The sequence below is a fragment of the Coturnix japonica genome, chromosome 1 (genome assembly GCF_054131305.1).
Source record: "Coturnix japonica strain WE chromosome 1, WE-NBRP24, whole genome shotgun sequence".
Classification (NCBI taxonomy): domain Eukaryota; kingdom Metazoa; phylum Chordata; class Aves; order Galliformes; family Phasianidae; genus Coturnix; species Coturnix japonica.
This window is the reverse complement of record NC_140663.1, coordinates 84,271,473-84,291,958: the sequence shown is the minus strand read 5'-3', so window position 1 is coordinate 84,291,958 and position 20,486 is coordinate 84,271,473. Positions and strand designations below refer to the sequence as shown.

Here is a 20,486-nt window from a genome sequence, read left to right as displayed (position 1 = left end):
AGGTCAGCCAGGAACAATTTATACAATAATTGGTATGGAAATATCACAATCAGTAGGGAAATATCAAAGCGCAGGGAAACGAGACAGGAGCAGCCAACGAAGCCCTTTGTTCTTCCAACACAACTGCTTTCACTCATCTCTGCTTGCTGCTGCCTTTCACATCCACTCAGTTCCACAGCAGATGTTTACTGTCTTTAGAGAAAAATGTTTTCAATAAATATGAAAGGGGTGACATTTCTTTTAATCACCACAGATTGTTCTGGCCTGTGACTAGCTTTCCAAGTTCTGACTGCAAAAGAGGTCTTGTACCTCTGTTATAATTATGCAGCCAGTCAAACATCCAAGCCCCTCACCAAGATCAGAGCCATTTTTCATCCTTTGGTTCCTCTCAGATCTGGTCCTTATATTGACAGACAACTCCTTCCTTCCCACAGTACAGAATTGGTATTCTGCAGCTGCACAGTGTTAAATGTGATCTGCCCTTGGGATTTTTTAAGCAAACCTCATACTATATGAATGTCACACTCTTCTAACTGCTCCTTCTCTGTGCCTACAATTAGAGATGTTAAGATGCACCAGTTTTAAACACTGTCTTAGAATGGCATGTTCTTGAGCCACATACCATCTCTATTGCTACCACTTGTACAGTTCTTTAAGTGCTGGAAAGAAGAAGGAAATCATTCATAGTATTGGACAGCTCATGATATCTATCATGATACCATGTCCTGTTGGTAAGGATTCATAATGGTCAACAAAACTGCTGAGGTCTCCAATCTCTGCAGCACACTCACGACCTACTATAGCTTAACTGTCTTTCTGCTGAGAAGATTTCCATGTATTCTGAAATCCTTTTATTCCCCAAAGAACACGTCAGTTTTGACTAATCCTAGAAGATGGCCAAGCACTCAAATAGCACTATAGGCATGTTTTGCAGCATGGGTTCCACCCTAAGAGCTGGGCCTACTTAATCAAGCTTTTCTTCCAAGGTCAGAACAGGACTACCCCAGCTCTTGGATCAGCATGTTCTCCATATACCGTTCCATCATTACCCTTATCACGATGGGAAAAATACGCAAGCAGAAGCTCTCTAGCAGATTATATTTATATTGGGAATATGCAGGCAGGAAGTGTTGATTTGCCCACGCATTACTTAAGACACAAGGAGCTGTGCAAATTTTATCCTTCCAAGTGTTCTTTCCTCCAACATGCTGAATACATGCCCCGGTGACTTTTATCACTACTTGTTCAGGGTCTGGCTAAGCACTACTGTACTGACACAGCAGCACTTGCAGAGGCCTGGCCAGAAAATCCAAGGTATCACCTACTTTCATATTTCACAAAGAAAGGTAGCTATGGTTTCATTACTGCCTTCCCAGCCTGAGCTTTGAAGCCATAACCACAGGTGCTCAATATAAGACTAAGAGTAGACCCACACAAAAAAGAGAAGTCTCCCAAGATTGATAGGTGTGTTTTTTCTTCTGTTCTTTCAGGCTCTCAAAACATGTGTAAGGGCACACCATTTATTCCAGTGGCTCTTGCAGTGCTCCCAGACCTCTAATAGATTCAGTATTGTCGTGTCACCGCTAAAGCATCAACACACATCTCAGGCTGCTGAACTCTTAGATGGTCTGTGCTCCCAACCTATCCAGAGGGGGGCAAGAAATGATATGTTAGAGCAACAAGGCTAGCAACAAAGCCAGGCAGGAAATTTCTGACATAGTTCATTATGCCCCGCAGCCTCTGAATTTCTTTTTATTATCCTTCTTTAATCTTCAGGTCCTGCATGTTCAATAGCCAGGGTCAGTTCTGGGATTGCCAAACACTATTCCCAGTGCAGTCACTCAGACAATAAGAAACTTCGTTTTGTTTCACAGTCAATAACATTTTAGTGTCACTTTTTGCATTTTCCTGCATGCTCTGCAATCCCTCCCGATACTCAACAACAGAATGCCCTTATTATTGCTGTAACTCACTTCATAACATCCCATGTGCTTTAAACGTCCTCCTAGGAGAGAAGAGTCGAGTCCCAACTCTCACCTTCACAACATCCTTGCCAGAAGGAAATGCTTTTTACTACCTAGCCTTTCTTTAAAGGAATCTCCTCTCTTTCATGAGGAAGACTTCCAAAATGCTTCTGATCCACGAACAGCTTGGTTCCTTATCTTTTTTTAATTCCTTTTTCCCCCCCTAAAGGAAAGAAAACTTCTTGCTGTCTTCATGTGAAGTAAGCATGTGCTCCATCCCAAACCCTCCTTTTACCTTCCAAAGGAAACTTCACTGTTTTGGCCCACCTTTACATGCTCATGGAATTTGCTTACTTGGCTCCTATCCCCTCCTAGTTCTGACCCTAGGTTTTCACTAATTTCACTAAGGATGACATCTAGGAGTTCAGCACTCTAGGAGATTTACTTGCATGTTTATTCTGGGATAGGGCAAGAGCATCTCCTTTTCACACTGTGATCCAGTCCCTTCAGCTGTCCATCCCTGAATCACTTCCTTATTAAGAAGGCAGACTAAACAATAATCGCTTACATACAAAAAATTTGGAAGCCCTGATGACAAATTCTATGCACACCCCTCTCCATCTATCCCACTGTCCCCAGTGGCACACTGCTCCTTCAGCACTTTGGCTGGGTCCTTTGGCACAGGCTGTGTTTGGTCCTCCCTCCCTTTTCAGCACATAGTTCTGTAGAGGTAGCACAGCAAGAAGTTATGAAGTGTGATATCTAGAAACAAACGCAGCCAAGAGCAATCTCTCCTGCTTCCTCCTGGTGTGAAGAAGAAACGTTTGTGCCCCTCAGCCACCGCCATTAGCATGAGAGAATATCCAATTTGCAAGCCAATGCTGACACCTTGTACCTCTTCTTCAGCAGAAACAGCTTTCAGGTAAGCAGTAAATTAAGTTATCCCAAAGTCAAGCGTACTGCCTAAAAGCATTCAATTCCTTAAATAGATTTTCCCACCCCACCATAAAGGATCACAAGAATGCAAAATGCAGCTGCACAACAGCAGACAGTTTCTGTTTTTCTTCCCCCTAAATCCTCCTGGGCTCCTCTTTGTGCTCTATTTGCCAGCAGGGTGCCAAGATGCTGCCTCTTGAAATTTCTGTCATTTGGTTAGAGACCCTCCCTGAAAGACAGATACAGATCAGGGGAGATTCTTCAGCTACTTGCTGCCTCGTACTGCTAATTAAGATGTCAGAACTCTTCAGCTCCTTACACTATAATTTATTAGTTTGACATGCTATGGAGACTTCCAGCAGTTGTCACCAAATTACCAAGGTTTCCATTTCAAAAGGGAGAACAGGTGCTTTCTGTTATTTGGGAAATAAAAAAATAAGTAGGGTGGGGGAAGCAGAAGTATTTACATTACTACTGCTTTCAGTCTGAGAGCAAGGCACAGTCCTTCCCCCTACACGCATTCATAACATGATGCTATCATCAAGGAATATGAAGGAGAACCAGATGCAATTCCCCACTCTGGGGAGGAACCACTCCATGCGCTGTGACACAGTGGGGCCACCCATCTGGAAAGCAGCTCTGCAGAAACAGCCCTGGGAGACTTGCAGACACAAGGCTGAATGTGACCCAGCAGTGTGCCCTTGCTGCAAAGGTATCCCAGTATTCTGGGCAGCATTAGAAAGCAGGTGGAGGGAGGTAATGTCTCCTCTCTGGGATCAATTCCTGAGACTCCGACTACACAGAGACAAGCTGGAAAGCATCCGCAGAAGGGTTACAAGGATCACAAAGGAACTGCAGTACCTCTCCTCCTACAAGGAGGCTGAGAGATTTGGGGCGGCTCAGCCTGAAGAAGAGGTGACTCAAGAGGGATCCTATCAGTGTGCATTAATACCTGCAGGGAGGGTGCAAAGAGGATGAAACCAGGCTCTTTTCATTCATGCCCAGTGCCTGGACAAGAAGGCCTTGGGCACAAATCAGAGCACAGGAGGCTCATTCTGAAAATCATGAAGCACCTCTGTGATGTGTGAGTGATGAAGCACTAGCATAGGCTGCCCAGAGAGCTTGTAGGGTCTCCTTCTTGGAGATCCTCCAAGGTCGCCCAAGGTGCTGGGCAGCCTGCTCTGGGTGTCCCCTTGCTGGAGCAGGAGTTGGACCAGATGGATACAGAGATCCCCTCCAGTCTCAGCCATGCTGTGACGGCCACTCAGATAGGATTGCATTCACTGCTGGTTGCATTTCATCAACAGCTGCAGAACCTCATGAACCCTGCTGTGGAGCAGCACCTTCAGGCACGCAAGGAGGCTGGGGCAGGCCGTGTTGGCAGCCTGCACAGGCCCTGTGTACGATGTGAAGCAGCACTGGAGCTGCTTGCTGCAGGCAGATCCCAGGCACACCGGAGAAAATAAAAGGGCTCTGAGCCACCGCTTTCAGCAAAGAGCCCTAAGAGCAAGAGACTTAATGAAGCCTAGCTTTCCTCCAACAGGAGGGAGGCTGTCTCTAAGACTAATGATGCAACTGAAAGCTTCAGACGAGGCTTCTGCTGCACTTGCACAGTAATTTGGAGGCACAGCTAGAGCCCGTGAAGAAAAGGGTCTTTTTCAGTCCCATCATCCCCTTGCACTCAGTTACCTCTTCTTCACTAAACCTGTAGGAACTCGTTTATCTCCAAGCTCTCTACTTCTGTCATATTTGCCTGAAGTTGGCCAAAGGGCTCCCAGATTACCCAGGAAAGGGAGGCAACGCAATCAGATAAGCCACGATTCTCTGAGAAACCACCCTGAGGAAACCAAACTAGAAGGTGGGAATCACACAACAGGGAGAGGTAAGGCTTCAGCGCTGCTAAAGGCAAGGCGGAACGAGAAGAAGGGCTTTGAAAGACAAGCATAATCCAATTGGCAGGGCAGAGGGGGAGGAACTAATTTCAGAGTTCACAGGAACGAGCAGAAAGCACAAAGAGGTGAACAAATATCAGAGGCAGAAACAAATAGGAAGTGCTGCAGTGTGAACAGAAAGACAGGCGGGCACATGTCTACACATACATAAATGCTAGAGACAGAGGTCAAGATTTTGACTCAAAGGGAAGCTTAAAGCCAGTTGTAAAGCCAGCAGAGGCTGGTCCAACTTTATTAGAGTCTCTCCTGGAGAGGCTGAAGAAAGCACATAAAACAGAACATGGAGAAAACTGCTCCAGAAAGAATAGACATGGTTATTGCGTGGGCTATTGCTGAGCTAAGGAAGATAGTGTTGGAGCGCCACTGAGATATACAGCAGCAGGGGCCATCAAGAAAATCCTTGCAGAGTAAATCATGGAGACAGAGTAAACTGGCAGAGGTCTGAGCTGGGAGGCAGAGCTCCAGACAGAGCACCCCATGGGGCTTGCAGAAACAGAACAGCTGCTGAAGGAGGAGGGGATAAAGCAGCTTTGCACCGAGAGAGGGAGAGTCTGAGTAACGAAATGATGGCAGTCACAGGAAAATGAGCAGAAAGGAAAACAAAAGGGTTAGAAAAGTCTACATTCGGGAAAGGCATGGAGGAGAGCAGCAGGGGATGAACAACCAGGTCAAGGCAGGCTTTGATCTGCATGCCAGTCTTCTTGGTACCCAGTTGGTACCATTTGAGGAACAAAGCTGAAGGTGGAAAAGGGGCTGTCCAGGACAAACATATTAGCATCACCCAGCAAAGTAGGAGATATAAAAGCATCTATGAAGAACACTGCAGAGGGAACGAGCTGAATGCTCTCTGTGATGGAGAGGTCAGCACGCCCAGGAGACTTATGCCAGCGCCATGTCACTGTGTGACAGCAGGAGCACAAGCAGCAGATGGCGAGGACAGGAGAGAGGGTGGGAAGTGTTCTGGGGGTGGGGGCAGGTGCCACTGTCTCAGTGGTGTGAACAGATGAGGGATACATACCGATGAAAGATAAGGGGGGGGAAAAAAAACACAAAAACAAAGAACACCTTAATCCAGCATGCATGAATGATGGTTGTGATAGAGAAGGGGAAAGCAGAATGACCCCCAAAGAGTAGAGTGGTGTTGGCTGAAAACCAAGACGAGCACAAGCTGAGCACTAACAAACCAGGTTGCTGCAAGTGGGAGCTGGGTGCAGGGGGAAAGGACCCCAGATTAACCAATTGGCTCTGACATGCCAGAGGGGCCCCAGCCTCCAGTACCACCCCCCAAGAACTGGCGTGGAAAATTAGATGAAGAAAGGGGCATGATCTCCATAACCACAGGCACTATGGGCTCTTGATGGATAGAGGGAGTCCAGAGAAAGCTGCACGCTGGATTTTTTCAGGGTGACAGCATCAGCTCAGCCACACCACAGCTTGGGAGACACAAGTACAGAGGTTCTGCTGCAGCATTTCTCAGCATCCATGTGGTATGAGGTCAGCATGGCTGAGATACACTGCAAACACTTTGCCATTACAATGAGAGCAGGCTCACTCCTTCCTACAGCTGCAGGCTTATCTGAAGGCCTGGAAGAAAGCACAGCCCCAGCTGCTGGGCACAGACCGCTCAGGATTGCTGAGCAGAGTGTGTACTTTCAAGCACAAACTCTTTTCCCATCAAATGCAGTAAGGGTGGTGTGCAGGAGAGGAACTCCCCCTTTGCCAATACATAACACTGATCGTCCTGCTGGCTAAGCTCCCTGACAAGCAGATGCATGCACAAGTTTTGATCTTCAGCTACGTATTTAGCAGAGCCTGGTGGCTTCTGATCAGGGAGTTAAGGGAAAGCTTACATAGCTACCAGGGAGAGAGGCTTTTCATTTATCTGATTTCAATGTGCTCAAGTTATCAGAGTCTAGAAGAATTCAATTAACGGGAATAAAACTCTTGTTTGATGCAAGTCAGGAATGGCTCCCCCCGCTTGCCCGTACATTGCTACACCCTTGAGATCCTGCCCTGATTATCGGCCTTAACAGGAACTGACTGATAACCAGCTGAACAGACACAGGGACCACACCAAAACGCTAACATTACAAATCACTGAACCAATGGAAACTAAATAGAAAGTGCAAAGTTCTTCTTAGGTGAAGATCTTGCTTAAAATTCTGCTATGGAGACAGTCATGGTTCCAGGCACCAGCAGCGCTTGTCCTAGGAGATTTACCCAATGTTTATTCAATGCACATTTCACTAAAACATGCATTATTACATCCAGCCAGGAGACCAAACAAACATCCATAATTTCATTTGACACCTCCTAGCTACACCGCTCTGACAAAAGCAACCAGAGGCATCCAGAGCCTCCAAAGAGAAAAGAAACTTCAACTATCTCGCTAAGCCTCTTCTATGCTGCAAGAGGAATCACGGGCTGAGCTGGCCAGAATCCATCCGTTGGTTAGCACAGCACCAATAATACCTCCCTCCCAGCTGCGTACTTGGGAAACACACGTAGGTGTTTCTGCAGCCTTCTTATGCAGAAACCTCAGGAACTCTTCCTCCTCTTCCCTAAGGGAAATTCAAGACATTTGAGGTTTAACAGCTGCAACAAACAGTCTCCTCTTACAAGAGAAAATATTCAGGAACAAGATAACAAGAGACACGGTTACAGAAACAGGATGAAAACACAGAAAAAGCCTCTGGGGTCTAAGCTCTGCCCTAATGACTGCCGACTGCTTCTCAGAAAATCAGAATTCAAGTATACAGCTCTCATCACCGCTCACAGATCAAATAGGAATGGCAAGATGCAAACACTGCTGCCTGCAAGAGAGGTAATCTAAGGCACCATTTGTGAGCAACCTGCTAGCAATGCCACAGCCCCTGCAAACACAGAAATAAAAACGTGCAAATGCCCTTGATCTTGCATTCATTCCCCAGTAGATTACTGTGCTTAACCCAAACATCCCTACTTCTTGGTTTGTGGGAGTTGAGAGCGCAGTCTTTATTGCACTTAATATGGCACAGGAATATATCCCCTATTCAAATTTGGTTGCAGATATGAGAGAGGTTAAAAAAAAATATATTAAAGAGTAAGGTTAGAAGGGAGATAGTGCCAGCTATGCACCTTTATAATAGCTCTAAGAAAATTATTTCACTTAACTCACAGCCAAGAGGTACAGCAGTTGTATAAAGCCAACTCAAAATTAGCAAATACATTTTGCCTCTACACGAGAGAAGAATGCAGATGCTAAATACATTATATAGACAGTGAAGCATCATCAAAGCAAAGAAAAGTAAAAATAGCAAAGTTATCTGTAAGATGACTGCTAAGCAAATGGAGTTTCAAAAATATGCTTTCAGATACGACACCCTTTTCTAGGAGCTGCAGACATCCGTTTAGCTTTGTTAATTTCTCAATTCTTTCTTTTGATAATTTATTTTTGGCCTCATACAGTTGAATGCGTTATCATACTTCCCAAGAAGCTTCTCTGCACCCTACCCATACTCAACACTCTCAGGCACGTATGGAGAACGAAGCAGAAACCGGTGCTCATCACTACAGAGCATCCCTACCGTGGCATTCCTAGCATCACCTACATGCATTCCCTCTACATGAGACCATCCATTGGATAACTGAAGTCCTGCTGTCTCCCAGCTTCACTCCTAACACATCCCCATCAACTCTACAGATCTCACTGGCCTTCGTGGCCCTGTGGGTGGCTTCCAGAACTGACAACCTCACTTCCAGCACTCCTAATGTCCTCCTCCTCTGGGAGCCGTTAGTCAAATCTGGGCTGCCCTTCCTAGGGAGCACATTTCCAAGTCTCCAAGCTATTACGTGCAGATCATTAAGATGCTTTTCACAGTGTACTCCAGCAGGTCTGCTTGTGCAGCTATTAGGTAATCTCCCAGTAAATCTCCCTGTGCTCACCCCCTCTTCTCTATATCCTCCTCCAAAACAAGCCAGCCAAAAGAGGAGTACAGCCTGGCATTTGAACCACACAGATTTCCATTCAGATAGGAGCCAGGACACAGCTGGCTCCACAACTCCAAGGCACAGCTACCCCAGCTGAAGTCAGCCTCAGGTGACAGGGCCTCACATCAACTTCACCCAGAGGGAAACCAAACTCCCTCCCAACACCTCCACTTTCAGCCAAGCACAAACCTGAGTAATTCCTTCACTAAGTGCTGCCTTTCCCACTGTGGGTACAGCAGCTCTCAAGCAGCATACAGTGGCTCAGCTTGTCCAGGTCTGCCTTCCTTATAGTACAGAGGAGCAAGGGCTTGGCATCTTATAGCATTTGGCAGTTAGGCGATCTGGATTAGACTGAACTGCCAACTAGCTCATGGCACGGGACTGACTAGACAGAACAGCTCTCTATGCGCTGGCGACCCACAAACCAACCACACATGGCACGTTGCACATCTCAAAGCAAAAATTCATCTTCCTCTGCTCCTCATGGTGTCCATGCCCTCCATTGCAAAGCACCTTAACACCCAGCCAGGCAGCTCAGCAGTGACCCAACAGAATTAGGCAGCAGAAGGCCGGCTGGCAGGAGCCAAAGCAAAGAACACAAGGGAGATGGAGCAGCAGAAGAGCAATAGCTCTGTGTGGAGGAGGGAGGGAGCAGCACGTGCTGAGCAGTAGAGATGAAACGATAGGGTAAAAGGAGGCAGAGCACTCTGAAAGCACACCGGAGATAAACGCAGTCAGATAATTGCTTAGAAGGGAATAAATATTAGTAAGTACTATAATTACCACGAACGTTTTACAAAGCCGTATGAAGAAACATGACTAGAAGAAGGGCTGGCACACATGCTTGTTGGGAGCTCCTATTTCAAGCTCGCAAGAAAGAACCAATGAAGCTTGACACCTGGGCTGGTAATTTTGGGCTGGCAGCCAGCCACAGCCTGTCGGCTAGATCCAAGTACTGGTAACCAGAGTTAATAAGTGCCAGACTCCAGCAGCAGGGCTTTCTGGAGCACAGAGCTCCCAGACTACTTCTGACAACAGCCTCCAGCTTTCTCCCTTGGCTTTCACCCCAGCCCGGCTCCACCTGCAGAGATGCAGTGAGACTTGTGTAGGTTCCTGCCGATGAGGCAAAATGGAGGCAGCAACTGTCCAAGGAGCAAAACCTCAATTTACCCCAGCAGTCAAGCCCCTGTACCCATGCCCTCTTGAGCCCTTCTTTCCTTATGAGGCAAACAGAAAACTCTTTGTTTTATGGAAACTCAGCGCCTCGCCCTCAGGTCTCCATTGCTCTGAAGGCCTCAGAAAACTCCCATATAGCTCAGCAGCCTGGCTCAGCGCCGAGTTCCTCTCGCATTTAGCTCTGCAGAGTCCACAGAGCAATGCATCTACCTCACCCTGCTCCCAGCTGCCTCTAACAAGTTTATCAGCCTCCATACAAAGGCCAAAAGCCATAAAAGTGACAGTGTGCCGCAGGCAGAGCCATCAGGGACACAGCTGGGAGGTGAACTGATTGCCAAGGAAACAAACAAACAAAATCCCCAGTAAAGCCAGACATACCTTCCATTCCCACTCTTCCCCTGTAATCACTATGGCTCCAGAAGGGAATTTCTTTGCTGGAAAGCAAAGCAATCCACATACCGTCAGTTTTGAACTAGAAGTAAAACCAAACCACGAAATACACCACTTGACAACACCACGAAAGCTATGCATCAAAATCACCTCCAGTCACGTCAGCCCCTGCTGAGCTGTTTGCAAGGGCTGCAAGAACAAAACCCTAAAGGCCAATCTGACCAAGCCTTATAGAGTAGTGCTACCATTGCTCATGGCTATACCTCACCCCTCCCCTTAGTGCTCTAGTTCAGCATATCTCCCATCTCTGCCTCCATGTCACCATAGTTTGCCTCCTCCTTCCCTCTGGGCCTGCAGGAGACATGCCTGCAAACACCAAGGAGGCACTGATGACAGAGTGACATTGGAAAGGAGCAGCCATAGAAGCCAGAGCTGCTTTTAAGCACTTGTCCAAGTGAGGCACAGACACACAGAATGGCAAAGCCTTTCCCTTTTTGAGGAAACCTTCCCATCCTTCTACTAAGATGGTCTGGTTTTGTGATAGCGTCCAATTATTCTCAGGTTATTGAAATGGAACTTTAGCAGAAAGGCAAGATTTTCTCTTGTCTCCTCGCCATTTCCCTACTTAAGCTTTTTGTTATTAGGTGGTTTACTAATGCACCTCACTGGAACACACTCTCAGCACACCAAGGGAGGCAGGGTGAGCAACAGGTTCAAGCTGGCAATGACACACAGGCACGCAGCCACCCAGGATTCACAGCAGACAGCTGCAGACTCTTCGCTTTGTGATTTGCTCAAACCCCACGTTATCTAGAGAGGAATCAGCTTGAGCCTCTGCAGAGCTGATAGGAAACAGATGCTGAATGTCACCAGACATTTAGCCAGAGAACTACTCCTTAAGAGCACGCTATATGAAAAGAGAAGGCAATATAAAAACGGTGTCGAAACAAATTTAGTAGGTTATCATTATGGGGTATTTAGTAACCCGAAAGCCAGAGGCAAGTCATAATACTGTAGTTTTCCAGACACTGTCTGGAGGGCTGAACATCCATGGTATGAGCAGACAAGTCGTACCGCAAGCTGAAGAGTCCTAGCAACAAGAACACCACCCAGTTGTGCTTGAAAAGCCTTCCTCTTTCTTTCAAGCAGTTTTCCCAGCAGCATAGTAAACCTGTGGGCAGGGTCTGCAGATAGCTATCCCATCACACAGCAAGAAGCACTCGCCAGTTCATCTCAGTTCAACCAGCCAAGACACCTCTGGCTTCATATCAGCCTGTATAACCTTCAAGATAATGTCTGGACCAGGATTGATTGTGTAGGGGTAACAAAGAAGGCCAAGACAGGGGGAAGGAAGGAAGGAAGGAAGAAAACAACAAACCACAAGAAACAAAACATATCTGGTCCTATAAATTCCTCAAGTCTCCCAACACTGAAGAACTCTCCTTCCCAAACTCCTTGTGACCCTCTCCCCCGCAATGACTGTGTGTCTCTCTTTATTCTGCCTTTCACTTTAGTTAATGGGTCTGGTACAAACGTTCCAAGTATGCATTCGATTTACAATAAAAACCGCTTTAATAAAGAAACCTAACTTGACGGAAGGTCAACTAGAAGACAACAATTTGCTTATAAAACAAAACCTCCTGTACAAATAAACAGGATTTTCTGAAGCCTCAGGAGGTCATGCAGCCATGAAGGGAGGGAGCCTCCCCATGAGGAGCCCCATTCGGGGATGGCAGGAACCACATAAGAGTGGAGCCAGCCAGCCCTGTGCAGGTGGCTGAGGTGGGCACGCAGCCTCTGCTAGGCACACAGCTTTGGCCAGACTGGGTTTGGAGTCTCATGGCACTGCACAGAGGTAGTACAGCTACATCCTGCATCCTGTAATATGTACTTAAGGGCAAGAGAACACAATGCAATGGCAGTATAGTCTGCTTGCAAAAAGCAAGCTTCGAGCAGAGCACTTAGAGCACACGCAGATGGAGCGAGCTCAATCTTGGCCACCGAAGCTAACAATGCATCTGGGAACAGATGAGGTGCCACTGATGCTCCGAAGCTGCCAGCTTCAGTACTCACAAACAGCCCCAAAGCTCATGTGGGCAGACACCCACTCTGCTGCCTTCTTTGCCAGCAGCAGCAAAGCAGGGGGAGCAGGAGCAGCACACTCTGGCTGCACTCTGCTGCTCCCCAGGCAGCCAGCTCCGGGAGCAATCAGCCCTTCAGCTCATCTCTTGTCTCTTCCGGAGTCACCCCTGCATCATTATTCCCTCCAACATGCCATTTACAAGTGATCTGCAGTTTCAAGACCTTCCGCAGGCTGTACTCCCCTCCAGGAATCGCAAATAAATCACCAATTACTATGCATGAATAGAGAGAGGAAGAGGGTAATGAGTCTATGTACATATATACATATGCAATGTTTGAACACAAAGAGCCGTAAATTGCATTCACAGGTGGCATTCTGGATACCGCCAGAGCCTCACACACAGAACTATTCATAAACCAGTCACCAACATGAATGGATTCAGCGTTCCCCAGAAGCCTATTGTGTTTCCTATATATTACACCATAAATATGAGTAGCATCAGACTTTACATCCCTGCAACAAAAAAAAGAAGGTAAATCTTGCCGCTACATGCAGGATTAGCACTGGCTGGCACAAGTATTAATGGTCTCCTCGCTGCGTGAGCGTTATTTACAGCACTTGCTCTATCTTCCCATTTTGTGCTCGCTGTGATGAAGTGCCACTTGTTTAGAGAGCCCTGTAACAAACATCGCAACCAGAGGGGGAAGAAGCACAGCAACCTACCCACGCTACGCCCACAAGCCAGATGTGGGTTGCCAAGCCCTGTGTTGGCAGCTACACGGGTCCGTTAGCTCGTTAACGCTCGATGCATTCCATTAAACCATCCGCCGATTCCTTCCATAACCAGCACTCCTCCCTCAGCGATTTTGATGACTTTGCAAAAGGGGGCAGAAAAATCGAGTTGTGTTTCTTGTACACTCAGCCCACGGCACCTTATCCACGCAGCATAGCAGTAACGTTACTTGGTTGGAAAGCTGCAGTTCCTTCACATCCAGCTGGAGCTCTACGTTATGAAACAAGGCTTTTCCCTCTCCCCCAGCCAATCCATTACGCCTCAGTTGTACACACAGCACCCAAGGCACCGCGTGCAGCACAAGGCTCTGAGTCGCACTCGCTCTCATTGAGACCATCAGCTTGGCGAATGCACACTGGCTGCCTATGGAAACCCAGGTGAAAGCACCTCAATGCAACTCGACATGGCCACGGGGTGCCTGGTGGTGCCCCTCGCACCCACCCTGAGGAAGCCTCGGGCCGAGCAATGCCCTCTGCTGCTAAATCACTGCACCGGCCGGGTGCGCTGGGACACCAAACCACTCGCTCCATATTAGGAGCGCTTAATCCAGCACGCTGTTATTGTTCTTCAGCCAGAGAGCTCCAGCATGCAGAGGCAAGGCAGGGAGCATCTGCTGCCCATCTACACCCATTCTGTGGGCTGGGTGGGCACCCAGTTAAACTTAGCTGTGAGATGGTCGGTGTCTGCGAGAGCTGCTGTTAGTGAAGTTTGAGCCCTCTCCAAAACCATCTCAAAGGAGCCCTCTGTCTCTCTACCCCCTCTCACTTTCCCGAGGGAAGGCAGCAGCAATAGAAACCACAAGCAGGCGTGCACAAGCACAAATTACAGATGTGGAAGCACGGCTGCAATTGAAGCGAAGCCGTCCTTTTCAAATCGGCAGGGCAGGTACGTGACAGCACCTTGGGCAAGGGAGGCTGCCAGCCCCGCTCCCGCTGTAGCGGCAGCTGAGACACGAGGAGGAAATCCCCCCCCCCGACAAAAAGGCAAACCAGAACAGCTCCGAGCTGACTCGACGCACACGGGCTGCCCCAGCATAAGGGTGCTTTCCAAAAACGTTCCCACTGACTCACGGGCACCGAGCCATGCTGACAGCCCGCCGCAAAGCGAGGCTTGCAGCCGATCGCCTCGCGTTCTGCCGTGCCCAAACCCGTAGGGAGGGACCTCCGACAGCGGGACCGAAAGGGACGCGTGACACGCGGACGCTGCGGGACGGGACGAGGCACAAACGGCGGCGGGACGGGGAGAGGGAACTGCCGGAGGAGTTCGCGGAGACGGCACAAAACACTCCAACGGGGGCCGCCCTCTCTCCGCCTTCACCCCTCACAGGGCCCTCGTCCAGCCGCGCAGAGCTGCCCTCCCATCCCGGTGCATCTCCCCTCGAGCTCCCGCCCGCTCCCACGCGGGACCCTGTCCCTCGGCGCCGATGGCAGCGGCAGAGGCGCAGCCCCGGTTGTACCCGCACGCACACGGCAGCGCTCCCCTCCTCCCCCCGCCCGCAGGACCGCGGCACCCCTCGAGCCGCCCCGCTCCCGGGGGTCCCGTCCCTCCCTTCTCGCCGCCGGCACTCACCGAAGAGGAAGACGAAGAGGAGAAGCGGCGGCGACACCGGCAGCGGCCGCGGGGTCCGCATGGCTGCGGGGCGCGGGGGCGGCCGCCCTTACCTCCCGCCGCGGGGCGCCGCGGGCCGCCGGCTGCCGGGGCGGGCGTCGCGCCGGGCCCGGCGGCACAAAGGGAAGGCGGCGGGGCCGGCACGGGGAGGCGCCAAGGCGGGCGGGGGCATCGCCCCCGCAACGGGGCGGCCGCCGCGCCTCCCCTCCTTCCCTCCCTGCCCGCGGCCCCGCTCGGCTCTCGGAGGAAGAGGCAGGAGGAGAGCGAGAATCCTCCGGGCGGCTCGGGAGGAGGCGGAACGGCGGCCGGAAGCCCCCACGCCGAAAAGTTGCGGGAACCAACGGAGAGCGAGCACCCAAGCGGCCCGACAGCCTCACCTGCCCGCCCGGCTCTGTCGCCGCCGCCGCGGGGTGCCCGGCGCTTCCTCCGCGCCGCCAAACTCCGCCCCCCGCCCGGCCCGCCCATCCGAGAGCGAGGCTGGCGGAGCGGGGTCCCGGCGGCAGGGCGGGGGGGAGCCGAGACGGGGGTAGGGAGCGGGGATAGTGCGGGTGTCTTTGTGTTAACGGGCTAAATGCTGTCTGCGGGGCTCGTCGGAAGCCGGCCGGCCGGGGAACGTCCTAAACGCTGCCTTTGTTCTGATGCGAAGGCAGCGGGGCGGGACGAGTTTGGGCTCCGCCGAGCCCGTCCCGCTGTCCCGGGGCGTCCGCGGTGCCCTGTGCCTGACGACGGGACTGTGTAGGAAGCGCATCCAGGAGGCTGCGAAATGCTCGAGTACGGCTGTGCTGGGCACTGGGGGTCTGTGTGGTTTGTAAATTGAAGATGAACGAGAAAGCTCTTCTCAAAAGTGCAGATGTTTGACCGTTTCTTCAAACGAACCCCCTGGCTGGCTCAAGAAAGTTAGATTAGAGACAGGGTGATGTAGTGAGAGTGAAGCCGGGTCCCGCACAGACTCTCCTGCTTGTGCACCCCGTGCTGGATGAGGCCCGGGTGCTGTGCATGCAGGACCCGGCCCGTCTGTGCCACACGAAGATGGGGCACAGCCCCGACCTCGTGCTGCCTTGAGGAGCTGTGCAGCAGGAGGCAGGAGCTGCCTGGGTTGGCATATGGGCACACTGCGTTCCCCGGTGTGGCCGTGGTGGCAAATCCGGCGGCAGCCCGCACTCAGTGACCCAGCAGATTCCGTTCCTGCGGGCTAATAGCGTTAAGCTGTGACATTTTCCGAGTGGGAGGTTTAATTTGCAGCTCTGTCATGCGCTCGGAGCGGAGGAGCAGAGCGATGGGAGAGGTGTGGAAGAGAAAGGGTTAGCAGCGTCTTTACACTGAAATGAAGTGCACGCTTTGGCCCTTGAGCTTTAATTACATCTCCAGTGCCTTCGAGTGAGAGTTGGAAAAGGAACAGGGGTGTTGATAAGAGCGGGTGAAAAGCACTGCTCTGTTTGCCTTCTCTCTTAGACGATTGTAGGGCTGAAACGTCACACAGGGGATCCAGCACATTCCTGCATGGACAGATTATTTCCATCTCAGGATGGAAACAGAGGTACGATTCAGGCGAGCTGCCCAAGCAGGCAGGGCCAGGCCAGGAGCAGTGTGCTGCTTTCCTTGCTCTGAATGCACGTCCCTCACCAGCAGAGCCTGTTGCAAGGGAATTCAAGAGGAATTTAGGTGCGTTCTTGCTATTTACAGCACGTTTGTGAGCCTAATGGGAGCACAAAAATGCCCTGTGAAAATGTTATCACAGACACACTGAACATCCACATCCCCTTCTCAGAGCTCTGGCAGGGTATTGCATTAACGCACGGGAACAATAAAAATATCAAAAGAGCATGGAAATGACATTATAGCATTAGAAGATTAATCCAATTCCAGTCGAATTAGATTACAATAAGAACTGCATTTGCTAAAGTCGATTAATGGGAACCTGTGTTTCAAAATCTTCATCACCTTTGCACTTCTTCTGCTTGACCCCAGTAACAAAGAAGGTGTTAGTGTACACCCGAGCGCTTCAGAGGGCTCTGCAATCTCTCCTTGATCTCTGAAGGAAAACCCCATCCCTTACCCTGTATCTGTGGGGAACTGAGCCACCACTGGGGCTCAGCTGGCTGTTTGTTGCTGCTGGTGGGGCTCCCATGTCCGTCCCATGCCTGGAGAAGGAGGAACAGGAAGGCCGCCTCTCAGACGAGCACGTGCAGCACGTGGTGACCATGAGGAAGCTTCCCAGAACAATCGTGCCATTGAGAAGCGCCCTCCTCATGACAGCCAGACTGTTTAGGTCAGGCCATGCACATGCTTTTTGGCAGCAGGATGCTGCAATAGTATTTGCAGTGGGCAGCAGCATCCTTTGCCCTGGGGAAGCAAAGTGACATCATTGCCCCAACTCTCTTTGCTCTGCTCACTCAGGTAATGGCAGCAGAGCAGGTCTGTGGCTACGTGATTTGTCCCGAGACCATAAAAGAAGATCCACAGCAGTTGGGGTCTTCAGGCTTGAGGATGTGCATGGGAGAGGTCATGATCTGGACCAATCTCTCCTGCCATATTGCTGAAGGGGAGACCGGAGACACAGCCAGAGCTCAGGGCTATGGTGAGGATGGATGGCCACAGCCAGGGAAGTGGTGAAATCACTACTTCTGGAGGTGTTTAAGAACCGTGTTGATGTGACACTGAGGGACGTGGTTAGCAGGCATGGTGGGTGTGGGGTGGTGGTTGGACTGGGAGATCTTAGTGATCTTTCCAGCCTTGTTGATGCTGTGATTCTATGACTTAGCTGGACTGTAATGTTGCTGAAAACATTTTCTCCAGACCTTATTTACGCTGCAAAGTTTTGAACATCGGTTTCACCCGGAGGAAAAAGAAGATATTTATATTTAATGGCCAGCATTTAAACTGCTTTAAAACGATCAGAGAGGCTGCAGTTGGAACAGAGATAAAATGCTAACTGCCCTAGCTCGCGTCACAGCGCTGCCATGGCAGGAAGGCTGGCATCGATATTTGGGTGCAGCACAGCTGAGGCTGCACCCTGGCACCAGCACGTGGTGTGTGTGCGTGGCAACAAGGCAGCTTGAAGGGAGTTCCTATTTGTACTCTGGTCAGAGGGATGAGGACAGACAGAAGGAGGGAAAAGCACAAAACCCTATGTATAGATATATCGACACGCTTCCAGATTTCCAGGACATCTGTCAGCAAGCACCAGAGTGTACGGCAGCTAATCCCTTTGCAGATTTTCTTTAACTGTTTGCTTGACAGAAGAGTACACCAATTATTTCATGACCGTCCCCATGTCTGAAGTGGCTCTCTGCCTGGGGTTATGATCTGTCTGCAAGGCAAGCGTGACGCTACCAGCTTGGGAATGCTGCTAGGGAAACATCTTGCTGAGTGATGTGCAGCGACCCCCAGCATGTGTCAAGCTCAGTGTGTTTGCTGGAGATGAAGAGGTCCGGAGGTGCTGCTTTCTAATTCTACCTGCCAAAAGCAAGCTCAGGTCCCAGGTTTGTGACATTCTGCTGGTTCATACAGACTTCCCTGTCATTTGTTTGTGTGCCAGAGTGAGGCAGGTGAGTAAAGGACTGGATTCCAGCCTCGTGGTTACTGGCAGAGTAGCAGCTTGTCTTTGTTTTCTTATTTCCACCGGGAAGAAAAGCGTCGTAGAAAATGTGCAAATAAACATTGCCATCGTCAGCGTTTCTCAGGGGCAACCAGAAAATTAATGGATGTTTCATTAGTAAAAAGAACAAGAAAACTCCTTTGCCAAAGCGACTTTTCGCCTCCCATCCCACAGGACTTTGAGCCTTCGGTTGCACTTCACGTTTGTCCACAGACTCATTTTGAGGAAAGAAAATGGATTTCTCGGCTGGATGTAACAGCGTGGGACTCTCTGGGTGTGGCTGAATTCTTTCTAAACACTCCTGGGCAACTGTACAAAAGAAAAAGAAAGAAAAAGAAGCAGTTTCTCCACTGCTGTCATCTATCGTGAAACATTTCTTTCATCCAGTTAGCTATGATAAGCACTTTGATTGTTACTCTGAAAGAAGTATGTAATCATTAGGCTTCAGAGTCCACGCCTTCATTTCCGTGATTGAGGCCAATTAGTAATTCATACTTCTCTCGATATTGGCCTGACAGCAGATTTTGGAAGATAGCAGCAACCCTGCTTGCATTTTGCTGTGGGCGTTGGTGACCTTTATGCAATAACTAAGTGATCTGGGAATCATCTGTTTGGCACTGGTGAGGCTGCACCTGACTGCTGGGTCCAGTCCTGGCCCCCCAGTACAAGAGAGATCTGGACATACTAGAGAGAGTCTGGTGAAAGACCAGGAAGATAACAAAGGAACTGGAGCATCTCTCCTATGAGGAGGGTCTGTGAGGTGGAGTGGCTCAGCAGCTTGGCCTGAAGAGGACTCTAGAGGGATCTTAGCAATACTTATGAATACCTGCAGGGATGGTGCAAAGAGGACAGAGGCTCTTTCCAGCATTGCCCAGTGGCAGAGCGAGAGGCAATGAGCACAAACGAGGGCACAGGAGGTTCACTCTGAACATCAGGAAGCACTTCTGCAATGTGCGAGTAAAGGAGCCCTGGCACAGGTTGACCAGAGTAGTTGTGGGATCTCCTCCTTGGAGGTCATGGTGCTGGGCAGCCTACTCTGGTTGCAGTGGTTATGGAGAGCAAACAGGAACAATGAAGGCTCATAATTCAGTGATTGGTTTAGGAGTCGTGTAGTTAGGAACCCTGCTTTGGCTTTGGTCTCAGCTCACGTTAGGGTCACAGATCTTTGTGGTTCAATCCTTCCCCTTCAGCATTCCATCCCCCATCCGAAGAGCACAGCCCCACAAGGCAGACCTCTGCAAACTTGAAAAGCTTTGTTCACTCAATTCCAACCCCAACCACAAGCTCAGAACACGGGCAGCCAGGCACCTGCCTGCAGCACAAAGCTTCTGCTCTGCTCTGCCTGTGACTTATCACCTCCGACTCCTCAGCTCCTGGAGTCTCCCAAGGGAGGCAACAAGTTCTGTGCATTAGTGCTGCAGCCAACTAATTTAAATTAGTACACTGGCAGAGCAAACACTGCCCTGCTCCTTGCAGTGAGATGTTGGAAGCAGCTTGCCCAACCCAGACCCACTCTGCCCTCACAACAACCAAGCGGGTAGGCCTCCAGGTGAAAAAGCAAACTTACATCTCCAGAACCAAATGGAGCCAGGGACACCTCTCTCACTTCTCTTTACTGTCATCTCTCACCGTTTTGAAGCTGGGAGAGGAGGCAACAGGTCTGCAGGATGCTCAATGCCAGGCAGATTCACTGTCCTCAGCAAACGTCTTTCCTGCAGACTTGTTTTAGGATAATAAGGTCACTAACACATCCTTCTCTTCTTTGGTTTCCACCCCAAGAAGTAGCACTCATTGCAGCATCTCATGCACTTTCTGGCAAGTGCCCCTGCAGCAGAGGAAGAGCTGCCAGTCAACGTGGTAGCACTTGGACTGATCTGTGTGGGTGCAGAGACAGAGGTCAGGTCTCATCCTAACCTTCTTCCAAGGCAGAAAGCAATCAGGAAAACAGACCCAGAGCACTCTGGTAGAAATACATCAAAACGAGATGTTTGCAAATATATCACAGATCGGACTAGAT

General features: G+C 50.0%; 1 protein-coding gene across 3 annotated transcripts in view; it reads right to left on the bottom strand.

Moving 5' to 3' along the window:
• The window catches only part of IGSF3 (immunoglobulin superfamily member 3), a 72,460-nt gene extending 57,109 nt beyond the window's left edge, over positions 1-15,351 (bottom strand). For 2 of the 3 annotated variants that reach the window (XM_015879543.2, XM_015879561.2), the window contains exon 1: positions 15,249-15,351. In XM_015879543.2, coding sequence (XP_015735029.2) covers positions 15,249-15,336 — 88 coding nt within the window. In that variant the 5' untranslated portion in view covers positions 15,337-15,351. Of the gene's footprint in view, positions 1-14,832 lie in introns of all 3 variants that reach the window. The other variant, XM_015879553.3, reaches the window with a different exon arrangement.
• Positions 15,352-20,486: the final 5,135 nt, after the last annotated feature.